The sequence below is a fragment of the Garra rufa genome, chromosome 15 (genome assembly GCF_049309525.1).
Source record: "Garra rufa chromosome 15, GarRuf1.0, whole genome shotgun sequence".
Classification (NCBI taxonomy): domain Eukaryota; kingdom Metazoa; phylum Chordata; class Actinopteri; order Cypriniformes; family Cyprinidae; genus Garra; species Garra rufa.
Window position 1 is genome coordinate 32,610,164 of NC_133375.1, and position 19,628 is coordinate 32,629,791.

The window sequence follows — 19,628 nt, forward strand, 5'->3', positions numbered from 1 at the left end:
TTATATTAAGAAACTGAAGAAATAACAAACACTGTATTTGACACGAAGGCTAGTCAGCATGGAAGAGTGGGAAGTTTGTAAATGTTTGTAACTGTATGTTTGTCAGAATTAGAATAATAATGTCGTATTTGTATGCAACAAATTAAAGGTTAGAGATTTGCAACTTCTGCTTAAATGGTGTAAATTACAGACAAGTACAGGTACAAAGAGCTCTGCTGTGAGAACCTGCCTTATTCCGGAGGTGGGTTGTAACATTAATAGAAAACATGGACGTTTTAAATATTGTGCATAATTATGCCATCACTATTCCTAGTAATGTAATCTAATTTTAAGATTTTAGGTACAAAACAATGCCATTCTACACTATGCCATTTTGTGCAATATTTCTGGCTCAAGTAAGTACTTTGGAAACAGTTTCCCTCTTTTCTTTTATTTATTCATTTATTATTTTCATTTTACATTAATCACGATTAATCACATCCAAAATACGTTTTTGTGTCCGTAATATATGTGTGTGTACTGTGTATATTGGTTATGTATAGGCTATATAAAGACACACACATACAGTATATATTTAGAAAATATTTACATGTATATATTTATATTCATATAATTTATATTATATATAAATATATTTAATATATATATATATATATAAACATTTTTCTTAAATATATGCATGTGCATGCATGTGTGTGTGTGTGTGTGTGTGTGTGTGTGTGTGTGTGTGTGTGTGTGTGTGTGTGTGTGTAAATGATAAATATACACAGTAGACATTATGCACACAAAAATGTATTTTGGATGCGATTAATCGCGATTAATCTTTTTTAGGATGTAGATTTAGAGTTTCAGAAGTAGATTCTATATATTAAATGAATTTTGATTTAGATTAATCTATATTTATATTAGGCGAATAAAATACATATTTTGTTCTATGTAAATAATTTTTTTTCTGCAACTTCTACTATCACTTAAGGAGGGGAGACGATCATATATGATAGTTACTTCACCCCTGCAGTGTATTTATAATTGTTTAAACTGGTCATCAGGAATGCTTTATTTGATTATAATGAAAAAGTGTAACTTTATGATCCTGAATTTCAGTGTAGTTGTAATGTTCACATTCATTTATCTAAGTATAGGCTCAATGGCCTCACAGGAGAAGGTTGAGGGTTGAAATCTGATCTATTAATGATCGCGTTCAAAGCCGTGCATTTTACTGATATGATGGAGCAGCAGCTCTTGGTGTCAGAATGCGGATACTGTGAAATACTGGCAGTAATTAAAGGTGCTCGGGTCAGCGGGAGTCAAACCCTTTCGCTGAATTATAGTGCACAGGTCTCTCATTGTTCGGACAGGTGCCCTTAGTGCGTTTTATAGTGACTTTGAGATGCAAAAGAATTGTGCGGTCGTGCAAACGCGTTTACAATATGTGGATTAATATATTTAATCGTGTGGCAAAACATTGAGCATTAAGAGCATTTGCTCCCCTCTTCTGTTTAAGCAAGACTAAATTCATATTTTCACTTGACCATCAGCGTAATTGAATAATCTGCATAATAACTCCTCGCCATAATCAAAATGAAAAAATGGATAATTCCCATGTTCACCATTGGCCCATGGAGAGGGAATCTGGTGAAGCTTGAGGGCTGCTGTGTTTGCCACCATTTAATCAGCTTGACGATCACTTTCATTTAACTAAATTACACCGGAGCCATTAAGCAAGACTGTGGACGGGGTTGCGTTGTTTAAAACTTGAGATAATCTGACTTTGATGACATCCACGTCTTATTTACATATCCTTGTAACATAGCTGTCCATGATTTATAATTTTATACTGTATTTTACAGCAGGAACGCAGGATAATCAGGGACTGAAATACGCGTATATAAACGAGATGATTTTATAGGATGTCTCCATTGCACGATTGATATTGTTGTTCATTTATTTTTCATTGGTGTTCTGAAATAAGGCATTAACTGGATTCAACAAGACTGAAATATAAATTCAGTTGTGTGTTACGAGGAGACAAGTGGAATTACATAATAGTCTACCTTTGGATAGAATTGATTAGAATTATGAAACGATTTGAAAGACTTAGTGACCTACCTTTCTTTTCGACTTTTTAAAAATGTAATAATTTATAAATACTTTTATATATAATTTCATAATTACCAGTTAAATTAAAACGTATATTTCTGTTTACAGGAAACTACAATTTGCAGTATTTTCAGTATTTCTTCAGTTACTTCTTTCGCGCATCATCTGTTTACTGTATTTTCCTGATGCTACGCATCTCACAAAGCTTCCAGGACATATATTGTAATATAATGTATGAGGTATGAGGCATAAGATAAGAAACACTGAAGACATACGGAAAAATAGCCAGACTGACGACGGTGAGACTGACTTGCTCCATTCTGAAGCTTGTTTTCATGAAGCGGTGACTGTCAGAGCTCCGCATTATAGTGTCCATGAAGAGAATGGGAAGTGAAGATTGAGTTCATCTCGCTTGAACTCCGCTCTCTCCGGAGGGAGAAAAGCTCGAATGAAATGAGTCCTGTCAGGATCGACTGTGTCGGGACTGCTGATAAACAACGTAAAGGCTCACTTGAGTTTGTATTTTTTTAGCAAACGTAGGCTACTCCAGCCACCGTTGAGCGTGTTTGTCCTACGGAGTGTTCAGGTCAACAGGGCAAAATTATGAGAGATATTCTAAAGCATTTAAAGTGTAACGTGTAATTAAAAGGGAGTAAAAAAAAAAAAAAAAGGATTCAAAAGAAACCAACTAGGCTACTTCTAAATAAAATGTAAACTAGCACACCAAAGGAATTCGCTTTAGGTCAATTTATTATTTGTTAAGTAAGTACTTTATTGGTATTTTTAGCCTATACATATTGCCTCAGAACGTAAATGATCATTTATAATTGTAGCCTAATTTATACTCTATTGTTTTTTTTCTTTTTCGTACAAATGTATTGCCTTTTATTTTACAGTATATATTTCCAATTACTAGGGTTTACTAACATTTTACTTATTTTTAAATATTATTTTTATAGTCTATGTTTAAATAGGCTACATATCCCAGACAGTATTCGACTGATTGCGCAAGTATCCACTAAAGCAATGCTCAAATTAAACCACGTTTAAATATTCACGCAGGCCTAATATTTACGTTGCTTGCTTGACGGGCCCCTGCCAGGTCACAAAAGGGTTTAAAAACACTTCAGATTCTTTGGTTTCAGTAGCGGCACTGTATTTATCGTCATCACTTCCTTATCGCTTTTTCCACTTACCTGAGAGCGCAAGCCGCACAAGTTCCCGCCTCCCTCGCTCCCGTCCACGCCTCCCATTGGCCCCCCGGGGGCGTGACGTCCGGGCCGCCCCTGCAGTGTGAATGAATCAAGCGGTTTGTGTGACACACAGCAAAAGAACGCACGCGTGAGCGCCCGACTATTTCACGAGGATAACCGCAGGCGCGAGGACTCTAAAAGGACACTATCCGGGGAGAAAATTTATTTTATGCACATCTGAGATTCTTAGACTTTCGCGAGCGGGTGCATGTGCGCGTTTTATCGGACTGGATGAAAATGATGCAAAGTGCGGCTGTGTTGCCCGGCGAGAGCGCGGTGAAGGGTCTGCCGGACATCCTCGGAGTGCCACTGCAACGTAAGGGCTTTTTCTTCTGCTTATATTGATTAGTTCATCAGAAAATTGGCAGGCCTCCTCCGGGCGTCTGCAGGCCACCACTGTTGAATAACATGTACATTTTAATTAAACTCCACTGGGGAATTTTACGGGAGTCAGTATATGGATGGTAAAATCAGATCAGACGCATAGAGGTGTAGTATTATCCAAATCTAAAGAGCTATAGCAAATATCGTTAATAAGAAATTCCAAAATATATTTGTATGATGAAAACTGATGAATGTTATTTTTAAACGTGGTCGTAACTAAGCTCTGCAACAAAAATCATGCTCTAGCATCGTAAAATGTGTCTGGTGTAAGTGCAGTGCTTTGTAATCTCACACTGTAGGCTAAATAAAAAAATATGTATGTATATATATATATATCCAGCCAGATTGCTGATTAGTCAGACTAATATATCGCACATAGCTAGAGCAGTTACATTGCACCTCTTTTAATAAGTTGTGTTGGTTGGGAACAGCAGTCTAAAAGGTGATAGAAATTAAACAGATGAAAAAACGAATAAGAATAATAATCAGATTTTTCTGGTTAAATGTAGCAGAGTGCATCCCATGTTATCTGTCTCAATGAAATAGAGATTATAATACCGTCTAGATACACATGAACATTTAATATTTAAAAAATTAATAGAATTGCCTATTATCTTCGCATCTGGTCTTTATCAGTCGCAAATTAATCTGTGTTAGGCCTATATAATCTGATCTCACAATCAAGATGGAGTTTGAATTGGATAAATTCCTGACCTAATTATTCACAGGCGAGCTTCAGAAATGTACAGATGGACTTCATCTTGTTTTCTACCTTTTGCAATTGTCTATAGTAAAAGGAGAAAACATAATTTTAGTGATTAGATCCGTGCGTATAAAACAACAAAGGGTATACTAAACACAGATAAAATGAAAATGCTGAAAAATAAATGTGAAGAAAATAAACCACTTATTTTTATTTATTTTTTATTTTATTTTTTTAAAGAATGGACAAAAGGTTAAGTAGGCAATATAGGTCTGTCAGTGGCGAATGCTTAATTTCATTAAATGATAGTAGATTAAAAGATATTGCTACTCAACCCCCCTTGACGTATAAATGATGGATTAAGTGAGGATTATTTTAAGAATAGCCTAATCTGTTCTTGCGGTATGGATCTAAATATTATTATTCAAACGAATAACGTGCTTTAAAAAAAACATATGGGTAATTATGTTTTTTAGAAAAAAAAACATTCGAAAATAGAAGCCTGCACGACTACGAGATGTAGCCTAAATCAGAATGCGTTGAGTGATAAAACAGAGATTTAAAACCAGCACGGACGAAACAAGAGTTAACTGGTGTATTTCAGATGCATACGTTGATGTTAAAGCAAGGCCTGTCATGGTAGCCATCTTTTAATTGACTGGCTAATCAAATACATCCTTAGAGTAAATGAGCGTTAAAAGCTGAAGACGGCTGAGTAAGTGAAGCTGCGCCGGGCGCTGTTCCTTCAGCACCACACGAGTCTTTATGAAACAGCATTATGAACACAGGCATTTCAGCGGGAGAAGAATGTAAAATGCTACAGCATGGTTAATTACTTGTAAATTACCTTACCAGAAACCAGAAAATTATTTTATGTAATATAAGCCTATTACATAAAATATATATTTTATGTATATATAACACGCTTTTACGGTAAAATATTGTGTTTGGTAAAATTGTAATTCGCAGAATCACATTTGTTTGCATTTCATTTAAAATGTGGGTGTGTTTAATGTGTTACGTTATTTACATTTATTTTATGTATTTATGTATTTTATACGCCGTTAGTTAATGTTTACTGCATTATTTTAGTGTTCATGGTGTTTTGTGGTTGTGTGGGTAACACTGTTATCTCTCATTGTGATATTATTGGCTATGATTGCTGTAGAGGTCAGTTTTGATGAACTTTGAGACATTTGCCGTAGGTTTACATGACGCATAAAACACTTCACGTGATTACGCATGTAATCAAAATTCTTTCTTTAATAAAACTACTATCTCTTGCGTCATATTAAAATATCATGCGTATTGTTCAATCCATTTAAACAACACGTGTGAGAAGATCAGAGGTCAAATAGCGATATTAAATGTCATGATATGATCTGAAGAAATTATAACGAGTAACGCTTAAACCCTTTTAAAAATCCTCCGTTTTACGGAATAAGATCAACTGCATTTATTTCTATCTTAACTTATGTTTGGTTTTAGATTTTGGATTTTTGTGTTTGTTTGGTTAAAGCACTTGTTCTTGAGCAACAGTAATTGAAGTGACAGACTGTCTCTGTTCAAGAATCGATGGACCAGTTATATGATTTCAATCTCAATGTCCTCATGTCCTCGCCTGTTTTCTTCTGAGATATTGATTATTTACCAACAAATGGACATCTTTCCTCACCTGTCCAGCATTTACCGGTCCCATAGGTTGTCTCGTGGAAGGTACTCACTCCAAATTGCTTTCACAATAATCTCTAACTCCGTTAATCACTTACTAAGCACTAATAATTAGCATTTTTATATTTTTTTTTAATATTAAACAGTATATGTTTAACAACTTTTACAAGTCTTATTCATTATAGGCATTCCATGAGTATGGTATTGTTATGTAGAATTCTGTGTCGATTTTGTATTGATATGTCGTTTACTTTTTACAAATATTAATGACATTTTTTTAAAAAAAGTATCAGTATTTTCCCCTTCACTATGGGTGTTATTTTATTGTACGTTCTACAGCAGAAGATTTTTTTTTTTTAAATAATGCTCTCATACGCAGTGAGTAACGTTTTAGAACGACTATTTCACACACAAGATTTTACAATTCAAATTTTTTTCATGCCGCTTTATAATAGTATGATTGTTATTGCTTACATACTCCAGATTATTACAGATCAGCAGCTTTTTCAATTATATATGAATATACATAAATTATGAACCGTAAATTTACAACGTTTCTATTTGAATGTGCAAAACCTAATGAGCTGTCCAACATTACATAATGTAACCTTATTTGTTATCGGCTTAAAATTATTAAACCAATTAGAAATGTCAGTAAGTGTTACCTTTTATCTACAAATATTGTTCAACCCAAGTTCAGCATTTCTGTAAGCACATTTCACTCAAACCGCTTTGTCCGTGTGTTTCTCCAGAGATTCCTCAGTGCGCAGGCTGCAGTCAACACATCCTGGATAAGTTTATTCTGAAGGTGCTGGATCGACACTGGCACTCAAAATGTCTCAAGTGCGCCGACTGTCATGCGCTTCTAGCAGACAAGTGTTTCTCTCGAGCGGGGAATGTCTACTGCAAAGAGGATTTCTTCAAGTGAGTCCATGTTTTCTTGCACTGTTAGCATCTACTAATCTATCTATCTATCTATCTATCTATCTATCTATTCGTGTTTATAAAATTTTACAATGCAAACAAAAATGATTCTTTTATAAATATGAATTCATTTGAAGATTACGACAAATAGGGACCACATTACTAAACAAACAGAAGATCGTCAGCCTTTACTTATCCAATTAAATAAATGCGTAATTCAAATCATTGGAGTAAAATCGGATGTAGGGCTCTCTGCCTTTTATTTAACGCGAAAGTAAGCCTATGGGCGAGACTTCCGGTTCATTAGCCGCTATAGGGAAATAAGAGAAGAATAACAACATGGAGTTAAAATTAAAACTGTTTCCACGACAAACCAGCATGTTCATAATTAAGATACACACTAAAATGTTATGGTAAGACACACTAAATGATGTTTTATTAACAAGGTTCGGGAGGAGCACGATCAGATAATCAATCCATTCGGCACAGGTGCAACCTGTTTAACCAATCATTGAATTAGCGCATCATCTATATATTGCCAGCCGTCTTACCTCCATCCAGCGACAGTTTCTTGGCATCCCTCCTCCACCCCTACTCCCCACTTCTAATCTGTTTCTATCCTAAACTAGCAGGGGGAGTTCTCTGGGTCTGGCCTGTATTCCGGGCCCGGAACCCTTCCCCAGGACAGCACGCCAAAATATGCTCATTACTCGCTCAAGCAGATTAGATGTAAGGGCGAACTCGTGAATTTGCCATATCAAGCAGCAAAACAAGCTGTTTTGTACATGTGGATGAAACCGGAGGCCAGACCTATTAAAATTTACAAATGGACGTGCCCACTCTTATGGGCACGTCCAATTGGTGGATAGCTGTAAAGTACATCATTGTACGTAATATGACAAGAGATGTTATTTAATTTTTTTAAGTGCTGAATGACAGAACCAGATTGTTTCAAGTCTTTTGTTAAATCTCTTCACACAAAGTCATTTCACATCTGATTTCTCATACTTTTTATTAGTGCTGTTTGGCACTAGAGTGTAAGTGTGTGTTTTAGTGTGGGAGTATGTTCAAGGAAAGGCTGGCACATAGATTCTCTGTCATGGTTAATAAAGTGCTGTGTTTCATTTTTCTCATGTCAGGTTAGGAAGCACAGTGTGCTGGAACTCGGCCGCAAAGACTGCATGTTCCCAAATTCAATTCCCAGTGCTATATAAGAACTCACGAAAGCAACTTTGCATTTATTTTATTTTTTATTTTTTCGCTTTTCTTCCCTTCTTTCCTTCCTTTCTTCCTTCTTTTCTTCCTTTTTGCGATTGGATTTCCCCCTTGGCTTTAAGGAAGGAAATTAAGTTTGACTTTTATCCAAAACAGGATCAGTAGTGGCTTTTACCAAATCATGTTTGAGAGGTTTTAATGTCACAGGCTTCAATGAGACCTAAAACGCTAGCAAGACTCAGAGTGGAGGCTAACTTTATTAGCAAGCCCGTGGGGACAAAAGGAGGGATTTTAATGTTAAGGCCGTGGTGGTGGTGGTGCTGCTGCTGAGGAGGAGGATGGAGAGGGGGATGGAGGAGGCGAGGGGGGCGGGGGCTCGCCTTCCCGTTAATGTTGCAAAAACTTCACCTTGGTTAAGTAAAAGGAGGGTTTATTTAGCAGTATTCACACTGTGATTTACAGCCTATTCTGACTCAGTGCTTTATGAGGCGTTCTGTACTTGCGTTTAGTGGCCTCTCTCTCTCTCTCTCTCTCTCTCTCTCTGTCTCTCTCTCCTGTGAATCTCTTTGCCTCTCCTACATTGATCAAGACCATTTGTCAACTCCAGGGACATGACAAGCACAAACAAAGATGCCTGCTATAGGATTCTGAGCTTTTGTAACTTATTACAGCCTTTGCAGCTTATCAAAATAGCCACAGGTAAAATCAAGATGTAATGATGCTTAAATTCTAAAATTCATTTTGGTAGCACTTTACAATAAGGTTTCATTTGTTTACATTGGTTAACTAGTTAACATGAACTAAGAATGAACAATACTTCTACAGTATTTAATCATTCTTTTCAACATTTGTGACCCTGGACCACAAAACCAATCATAAGTAGCAATGTTGCAATGGCCAAAAATACATTGTATAGGTCAAAATTACCATAAGGATCATGTTCCATGAAGATATTTTGATTCATTTCCTACCATAAATATATCAAAACTTAATTTTTGATTAATAATATGCATGGCTAAGAACTTCGTTTGAACAACTTTAAAGGTGATTTTCTTTGTATTTAGATTTTTTTGCACCCTCAGATTTCAGATTTTCAAATAGTTATATCTTGACCAAATATTGTACTATTCTAACAAACCATACATCAATTCACAGCTTATTTATTCAGCTTTGATGTATAAATCTCAATAAAAAAATTACGCTAATGACTGGTTTTGTGGTCCAGGGTCTCATTTAATAACACAGCCCTGAAAAAAATTTGCTGATTTGTAAGAAATTTGTAATAAATGTAATATTACTTAATTTTGTGATGCTGAGTATATACACAAATATTTATATTCCATCATGCGTTTTTTTGTTTTGTTTTTTTTTTGCACAGCATAAGAACAATTTTAAATTTTTTTCAATTATAAAATTATATAAAATAATTATTAAAAAAAATATATGTAAAAAATATAAAATATCCGAAGTTAAATTCAAGAAGTAATGCTGCTTACACACTAAAATTAAATTTGATAACACTTTACAACAAGGTTTCATTGGTTAACTACATTATTTAACATGGACTAAGAATGAACAATCTACCGTATTTAATGATGTAAACGGTCTTTTTAAAATTTCAATATTTAATAACACAGCCCTGAAAAAAAAAAATCTGCTGATTTATAAGAAATGTGTAATGTTACTTCATTTTGTAATGCTGAGTTCTTGTTTATACAAAATTTATATTCTATTAAGGCAGTTTTTTTGCACAAAATAAGAATTAAAAAAAAAAAAGGTGTAGGGCACAAAAAAGGATGTATCAGCTTTAATGCACTTATCAAAATATCAAAAGGTAACATTAAAACATTCGAAATCGGCAAAAAGTAACTCACAACAAAAGCAGTGAAATGTAAAAAGTTAAATTTTAATGGCAAAAAGAAGTATTCAAAATCATTAAACTTGCAGTCTGGGAGGAAATATGGTCCATTTAATGTCAATGAACAAACACACAGTTTATAAATAAGTATTTGTTCACAAAATCTGAAATTTTCTGTCAGTTTGCATGTAGTAAAACACCTGGGTCATATTTGCATTTTCTGTCACTGGCCATAATTCTGACCTTGAAATCAGGATTAGGCATAAAATAACGTCTTCAGAATCATTCATACATGTGAAAATCAGCTGAGCATTGAACAAAAAGTTGTAACCTGGCTCAAAGGACATAGCAATCATATCTTTATAGTAGTTTTTGCTGGTGATTAAAGGAAAATATCTGAATTTCACTCTGTATCAAACTGAAGTGTCTCTATTTTTGTGCCTGCAGGCGTTTTGGGACAAAATGTGCATCGTGCCAGCAGGGGATTCCCCCAACGCAGGTGGTCCGGAAAGCTCAGGACTTTGTGTACCACCTTCACTGCTTCGCCTGTGTAATGTGCAGCAGGCAGCTGGCCACCGGTGATGAGTTCTACCTCATGGAGGATGGGAGGCTCGTGTGCAAAGAGGACTACGAAACAGCCAAACAAAATGGTGAGCAGTTGGCTTCAGATCAGTGTAAATCATGCCGTCTTGAACCAACAATTAGTTGTTCCTGTTATGCAGTGGAATATGAGTTTGTAACCTTTTTACAAAAAAAATAAAAATTATAAATGTGTTATACTTTGAGAAAGTTTTTCTATAAAAGCAGACGTCTTTATCAAAATTTCATAAATGTGACCCTGGACCACAAAACCAGTCTTAAGTCGCTGGGGTATATTTGTAGCAATAGCCAAAAATACTTTGTATGGGTCAAAATTATTGATTTTTCTTTTATGCCAAAAATCATTAGGAAATTATGTAAAGATCATGTTCCATGAAGATTTTTGGTAAAATTCCTACTGTAAATATATCAAAATGTAATTTTTGATTAGTAATATGCATTGTTAAGAACTTAATTTGGACTACTTTAAAGGTGATTTTCTCAGTATTTTGAATTTTTTGCCCCCTCAGATTCCAGATTTTCAAATAGATGTATCTCGGCCAAATATTGTCCTATCCTAACAAACCATACATCCATGGAAAGCTTATTTATTGAGCTTTCATATGGTGTGTATACATCTCAATTTTGTAAAATTTAACCGTATGACTAGTTTTGTGGTCCAGGGTCACAAATGTGAACTTGGACCACAAAACCATTAGAGTCAATTTTTTAAAATCAAGATTTAATAAGAGACTGCATAAATAAGCTTTTCATCGATGTATGGTTTGTTAGGATAGGACAATATTTGGCCAAGATAAAACAATTAAAAAATCTGGAATCTGAGGGTACAAAAAAACACTAAATATTGAAAAAAATCGCCTTTAAAGTTGTCCAAAGAAGTTCTTAGCAATGCATATTACTAATCAAAAATTAATTTATGATATATTAACGGTAGGAAATGTACAAAATATCTATCTATCTATCTATCTATCTATCTATATTGCTGAACTGGCAACAGTGGTACATAGATGCATTGTCCCAGACTCGGCCCACGTTGCTGGATTTTCTGTCCTAATTGGAAATCATTCTGTCAGCAAAGTTCAGGAGTGGAGATGGTGTAATTAACTTCTTCTTTTACAATCATATAGAGACACTGAGAGATCAGAGGAGGCAACAGGATGGTAGTAAGGAGACAAAATCATCATTAACTACAGTCTAGTGGGGTCTCAGTGTCTGGCATATTAAGTCCCTCGGTGATCTGACCTCTCATGGATCTGCCTCTGAAAGCCCCTCACGCTGTATTTATGGAGATTTCTGTGGGCTGTTGATTGATTATATTAAGTGATGCAATGCACTTTTACGGTAGGGCCCCAATAACTCGCACTGGCATGCCATTCTAAGGAGAGATTTATTCCCTCTTCCGCCACAGTGTGACAGTTTCAGGAGAGTATCGACTGGCCATGTGTGAGCACTTCCACTCAAAGCATCCCACAAACTCTTCTTTACTCTTACCTCACGATAGATGAGCTCCTGACATTTTGCCTCATGCTGAGAAATTTGCTTCACTTCAAGAGTGAATCAGTTCAGTTCAGGTCTGCTCATGCTAGCTTTCACATTTATGCTTGTTTTTCATTATGACAGTTATTTCTTGTTATTTAAAAGTTGGTAATTAAAAAAAGATTATGAGCTATTTTACATTTTTTGAGCACTAAATCAGCATATTGAAATGATTTCTGAAGGATCATGTGACACTGAAGACTGGAGTAATGGCTGCAAAAATTACATTTAAATAATAAATTAAAGAATAAATTACATTTTAAAATGTATTAAAATAGAAAACTCTTATTTTAAATTTAGATTGAATAAATGTAGCCTTGGTCAGCATAATATATAATATTGTAAAAATACTTTCCCTATCTTAATATGCAAGACATACAGTCAAACCAAAATTTATTCAGACACCTTCAACATTTCTCACATTATCACAGTTTATTCACTATAGTTAAGAAAATGGTAATAAAATATGACAAGAACTCTTTTTTTTAGAAAGGTATGTAATGGATTACAATCAACAAAAATTCAGACAACTGTGTTAGTATGACATTGTTAATATCAGTATTTCATTGACCAATTACCAAGCAATGCTTCATTTTGTTCAGTCTGTGGTGTAAAAAAAGGTTGCATTAGCAATTCAAGAAAAAACACTTAAGCAAAACATGGTCAGGTCAAAGTGTCTGAATAATTTTTGGTCCCACATTTTTTATCAGTTTTACTGGTAGTCCACTTTATGAAATTTCTGGGGTATAATATGTCACAGTTAAACAAATAAATGAACTATAGTGCCCTGCACCCACTAGCAAAAAAAAAAATAAAAAACCAAAAATTATGGTGTATGAATAATTTTTGGTTTGACTGTATATAAAGAAGTGGAGTAGGGCTATTTGTTTTAACCAGCTAATGGCAGACAGGGGCATCACTTACAGTTCTGTTTAGCAGCACAGAATTGACACACTTTCATTAAGTCCTTCAAATTTGTGTGTTACAGATGATTCAGAGACAGGAGCGAAACGTCCCCGAACCACCATCACAGCCAAACAACTGGAGACGCTCAAAAGCGCCTATAAGAACTCACCTAAGCCAGCAAGACATGTACGCGAGCAGCTCTCTTCAGAAACGGGCCTAGACATGAGAGTAGTGCAGGTGAGACTATCAGTCTTCAAGCCTTAAAGTGTTAAATATGAAAAAATAGCTGTCAGTTTCTTTATTGAGGCTTGTCTGTCCACAGGTGTGGTTTCAAAACAGGAGAGCAAAAGAGAAACGGCTGAAGAAGGATGCTGGTCGGCACCGCTGGGGTCAGTTCTACAAAAGCGTCAAACGCAGTCGAGGGTCCAGTAAAACAGAGAAGGAGAGCTCAGCCGATGACGCAGGACTCAGTGATAGCGAACTTAGTTTCAGAGGTGAGTCTATTCGTCTTTGTATTCTTTTCAAAAACATTTTTATTTGCCTTCATGCATTCATTTCGTTTTTCCTTTTTCTTTTGAACATATGGCACTTGGTGGATTGTTTGGAATATTCAAATGAGGTTTTTGGTTCTTCCACGTGTTTTTATGATTATTTCATTTTTGTCAGCCCGTTTTGAGAACTCATAAAAGTCTAGAGTCGCTTTCAAAGGGAGACCGTGTTTACGAGAAATGAAAGCAGCGATGCACAAACTCTATAAAATTGGTGAAGCTTTTAGTCGATTAGAGACGAAGCACACAGGGCCTTTGTCGTTGTTGAAAGAACAGAGTCTGGTTGCGCTCCTGTGCGTACGGAGAGTAAATCACAAATGCTCATCGCGTCTCAGATGTTTCCAGAAGCATGTGATCCCCCTTCTAAACTGGAAATTTATGAGCTCTTTGCCATGACTGCAATTCTTCTTTTTCTGTGTGTAAGAGCATCTGCAGTGCATTGCGAAAGTATTCAAACCCCTTACACTCCATACACCATAATGACGAAAAAAAAAATTTGGTTTTTAATATCTTTGCAAATTTATTAAAAATAAAAAATATTGATTCCAAAAGTATATCTGGGACAGTTGAAATTTAGCTCAAGAGCATTCATATTGATTGTAGATGTTACTGCATTTCGAGTGAAGTTAATCTGTGGCAAAATCAATTGAATGTGTATGATTTGGAAAGGCACACACATCTTAATAAAAGTTCTAATAGCTGAAAATGCATATCAGAGCAAAAACTAAGCTAGGGAAAAAAAGTCGCAACCTGTGGGGCTGTTTTTCAGCGGCAGGGCTTGAGGGACTCGTTAGAATAGAAGAAAAGCTCAGTGCACCAAAATATTGAAATAGCCTTAATGAAAACCCAGTCCAGAGCATTCAGAACCTCAGACTGGGCAGAAGGTTCACCTTCTAACAGGACAATGAACCTAAGCACACAGCAAGAGTGGCTTATAGACAATTCTGTTAATGTCCTTGAGCCACAGACCGGGCTTAAACCCAATCAAACAATTCTGGAGAAACCTGAAAATGTCTGCCAGACCCCATTCAAGCTGATAAGTGAGAGGTGAAGAGGTGAGGTGAAGAATGGCAGATAATTGTCAAATGTTAATGTGCAAACCTTGTTGCATCATACCCAAAAAGACTTCAGGCTCTAAATGTGCTTCAGTTAAGTACTGAGGTAAGGGTATGAATACTTATGCAATGTACTTATTTCAGTTTTTTATTTTTATTTTAATACATTTATGAAGTTGTGACAATTCTATTTTTGCTTTGTCATTATGGTGCATGAAGTGTAGATTGACTTGGAAAAAAGTAATTTGAAACAGTTTAACATAAGGCAGCAACATATTAAGGGGTATGAATACTTTCGCAAGGCATTGTATATGCTACATTTCAAATCAAATTGGCTCAGCAAAAATGGTAATATTGTGAAATATTATCATAGTTTAAAATAACTGTTTTTTTTTTTTTTTTATGTATTTTAAAATGTAATTTATTCCTGTAACAGCAAAACTGAATTTTCATCAGCCATTATTCCAGTCTTTAGGGTCATACGATCCTTCAGAAATTATTCTAGTATGCTGATTTGGTGCTCAGGAAACACTTATTATTATCAATATTATAATATTTTAGTGGAAACTTTTTGTTTTCAGGATTCTTTGATGAATAGAAAGTTCCGACAGATCTTTTATAACATTATACATGTCTTTGCTGTCACTTTTGATCAATTTAATGCATCTTTGCTGAATAAAAGTGTTATTTCTATTAAAAAAAATTAAAAGCAAACTCACCCCAAACTGTTGAACAGTAATGTACACTGTAAAATATTTTTTTATAAGAAAATACTATTTCAGTCTTTCAACTTCAAAGTTTTATGTTTAATTCAATGCTACTTTCCATTTTTTATAACATTATAAATGTCTTTACTGTCACTTTTAATTAATTTAATGCATCTTTGCTGAATAAAAGTGTTGATTTGTATTAAAAAATAAAAGCAAACTCACTCCAAACTGTTGAACAGTAATGTGCACTGTAAAATATCTATTTTTTTTACAAGAAAATACTATTTCAGTCTTTCGACTGCTTCGACTACTTCAAAATGTTACATTTAATTCAATGCTATTTTCCATTTCCTTGTAAATAATTGTGAATATTACTAGCATTTTTGAAAACTGTTTCTACACCATGTTTCATATATGTTTTACAACATTAGAAATGTCTTTACTGTCACTTTTGAACAATTTAATGCATCTTTGCTGAATAAAAGTATTAATTAAGTATTAAAAACCAAAAGCAAACTCACCCAAAACTGTTGAACAGTAATCAACACTGTAAAAAAAACTTTTATTTTTAAAGTTTTACAAGAAGATACTACTTTCAAATTTAATGTTTAATAACTTTAATTCAATGCCACTTTCCATTTCCTTGTAAACAATAGTGAAATTTACTAGCAGTTTCTGAGTGGAAACATTAGAAATGTCTTTACTGTCACCTTTGATCAATTTAATGCATCTTTGCTTAATAAAAGTATTAGTTTCCCTAAAAAATGTAAAAACAAACTCACCCCAAACTGTTGAACAGTAATGAACACAATTTTTTTTAAGTTTAATAAAAAACACTATTTCAGTCTTTCTACTTCAAAATTTCACATTTAATTCAATGCTACTTTCCATTTCCTTTTAAATAATTGTGGAATTTACTAGCAATTTCTGACTGAAAATTGGTTCTACACCAATTGGTTCTGCATTTGTATTATTTTTTTTTTTGTAGAAACAATCTTGAAACTTTTGTCTTCTCTCTCTAACAGATGACCAGATCCTGTCAGACCTTGGTCATGCTAACGGCTTGTACGGTAGCGTCGGAGACGTCACGAACGGCAACATGCTCAACGGGAGCTTCTCCCTGGAGGGGGGCGGGCAGCCTTACCATGACCTGCGGGCAGGAAGTCCCTACGGCCTGCCGCAGTCCCCCTCATCCATCACTTCCCTCCCAGGCCACACCCCGCTGCTTAACAACTTAGGCTTCAACATGGACGGCATCATGGGTCAGGGCGGACAGCCCAACGTAGGTCAAGCTCTGAGAGCGATGGCCGGGGGACCCACCTCTGACCTGTCGACAGGAAGCAGCACGGGCTACCCAGACTTCCCCACCAGCCCAGCCTCGTGGCTCGATGAAATGGACCACTCCCAGTTCTGAGGATCAAAGGTCATGATGGAAAGCTCAGTACTATGGACATAAAAAATTGGAAGATTTTATAAGACATCTTTCCCAGAACTGGCGGCGTTTGTGTGGCGAGGCCCAAAACGGCACCTAGTTGAACACGGTGGCTTGACCTTGCTGAATGGCGCGCTGATACGAGCAACCCGCCGTGGAATGTCTGCGCTGTATCATAATTTTGTAACTCATATTTTTTCATTGTTCTCAAAACTGGATTGGACGATTTCCAGCATGAAATGACGTGCAGCTGCGAATGGCGTTCAAACCCCAGCCCAGACCACCCTGGAAAAACAATCACGATCCACCACGTTTTTGAGAACAAGAGGGTCCATGCATGTTACCGAATGAGGAAGAGAACCGTCCACGTTCAAAATGGCGACGCACTTTACTGTATGTTCCTCCTCCTCGACCGCACACGGCAGGCTGAATACGGGAAAGAGAGGAGCGCACCGAACAAGGAGAGATATTTAAACAAGTGGCACAAGTGTATCTTTCCTACTTACAAGGGTTTGGGATTTTAATGGTTGAAACTTTCTAAACGGCCCTTCACATTAGGTCTGAAGAATAGATAAAAATTATTTTTAATAAGGATGAATCCGCATGCACTGCTCTGAGTTGTCATAAAAACCTCTGTGTCAATGGTCCATGTCCGTTCAGTGTTTTTCCATTAACTTCAGGCATTCTGACTGAGCAATGAAACAAAATAAATCGTTTAAGAGATTAAAAATAAAGTTAATATTTATTTCTGGTACTGTTTAGACAAAATACATTTGTTTCCCAATGCTATTTGTTTTCCTCATTTCCTACTCATTGCTCCATGAGCAAAAATTAACATCAGAGCAGATGACAAGTGGATTTCTATTACACAGACACGAGTACCTTAATGGCCTGACCAATTATTATCAAGCAAAACATGTGAAAGGGAAACTTACACTGTATTTTTTTCTTATTTGACACATTTAAGCAACAATTATGAGGATTAAGTGTTATTTATTTCTGCTATGGGTACCACTGTCAGTATTATGAAGAGTTGGATCATGGGAGATTATGTAAAACTATAAAACTGGTGATACAATTGTAAACATGAGGGAAATTTGTTGTGGCGGAATTTGGATCCATATACTGGTAAACTGAGTAGAGATGACGCTATGCTGAAAGAGTGAACATATAAGCTAACCAAGAGCAACATGGAAAAAAAGAAAAATAACCATTCAGAAATGTTTTGTTGAATCTATGTTGAGTCTTAATGGCTGTAAATTTTGTAAAGTCTCAAAAAGTGTCGACAGTCTTGTTTCATGAGCACTATTTATTGCTATGGATCTTTGAAAAAAAGAGCACTGAATTTAGTCCTATATGCCTTCTGTCCAATGGTATGAATTGTGTACAGTCAAATCTATATGGAGAAATAAAGCCGAATCGTCTTTGGGTTACTGCGATGTTCTTTTTCTATAATTTACTTCACTTCACGCCCATTCAAATAAACAAATACATTACACATATCCACCTTTTTCTTCAACGCGAAGTAAGTCTATGGGTGAGATTTTCGGTTCATTATCTGCTATAGGGACGCAAGAGAAGAATAACAACGTGCAGTGAACAGTAAACAGTTTGCACTATAAACCAGTGTTCATATATAAGATAAGACATTAAAATACATTGTAAGACACACCAATTTTCAGTATCAAGCAGCAAAACGAGCTGTTTTATACAGCTAAAAATAGACCCATAAAATGTACAAATGGCTGCGCCCACTCTTATGGAATAAATAAAGTGGATAGAGGGTTTGCACTTATGTCTCAATTTAGCCACTTACCTGGATGGGTGGCCATATCAGCGAAACTCGTATGTAAACAACAGCATGGATTGCACAGTTAATGTACTACTGAATACACTGTTTTGCTAATTTATGCTGTCTAAACCTTTGAAAAAATGTGTGGAAGCTGCTAAATCATATAGGGAAGGACGTAGTAAGCAGGAAAGGGCACAATATTTTGACAACTTAAGCTAACTTAATATTGTTAAAGATACATATGAGCAGTAAAAATTAAGATATTAGACTACTATTTTACCTACCTGACTGGAAATAATAAAAACAAACACAAATGTTGTCAAGATTCTTGCCCTGGAAATCCTGGTTCAGTTTGGCCAAACGCCTTTTGTTCCTCAGACAGTTTTTTTGCACTCTTCTCCTTGATGTGTTATAACTTTTGGCTGTCTATTAGTACTCCAAATGTTTTTCCCGGTCAGGCCAATTAGTACAGCCCAAAACATGACAATAATTGACCATTTTCAGCAGCAATAATTAGCTAAACATGCCTGTTTTGTTCAGTTCAATGGCATTGTTTACGTTTAGTGAGGCCAATATGACTGATTAATGACTTCTTGTAAAAACACTATTATTTTTTAATGGTTTGCATTACAAACCAGTGTTCATAATTAATGTTAAAATAACACAGTAAGACACCAATTTGCAATATCAAGCAGCAAAATGAGCTGAAGCCTGACCCATAAAAATTTACAAATGGCCACGGCCATTCTTACGAATAAAAAAGTGGATAAAATATATATATATATATATATATATATATATATATATATATATATATATATATATATATATATATATATATATATATATATATATATATATATATATATATATATATATATATATATATATATATATATATATATATATATATATATATATATATATATATATATATATAT

At 35.2% G+C, this 19,628-nt stretch overlaps 1 protein-coding gene across 1 annotated transcript; it reads left to right on the plus strand.

Annotated features, from left to right (window-relative positions):
• The first annotated feature begins 3,401 nt into the window (after positions 1 to 3,401).
• Positions 3,402 to 18,328, plus strand: lhx4 (LIM homeobox 4). Its single transcript, XM_073819458.1, has 6 exons — positions 3,402 to 3,669; positions 6,864 to 7,035; positions 10,556 to 10,758; positions 13,233 to 13,387; positions 13,473 to 13,644; positions 16,489 to 18,328. Exons 1-6 carry the CDS (start codon positions 3,585 to 3,587, stop codon positions 16,875 to 16,877), a joined length of 1,176 nt encoding a protein of 391 aa, XP_073675559.1. The 5' UTR covers positions 3,402 to 3,584; the 3' UTR covers positions 16,878 to 18,328.
• Positions 18,329 to 19,628: the final 1,300 nt, after the last annotated feature.

Coding starts and splice junctions, on each gene's coding strand:
- lhx4 (XM_073819458.1), top strand. CDS start 3,585: ATGAAAATGATGCAAAGTGCGGCTGTGTTGCCCGGCGAGAGCGCGGTG. Junction 7,036..10,555: donor TGCAAAGAGGATTTCTTCAA/GTGAGTCCATGT, acceptor TTGTGCCTGCAG/GCGTTTTGGGACAAAATGTG. Junction 10,759..13,232: donor CGAAACAGCCAAACAAAATG/GTGAGCAGTTGG, acceptor TGTGTGTTACAG/ATGATTCAGAGACAGGAGCG.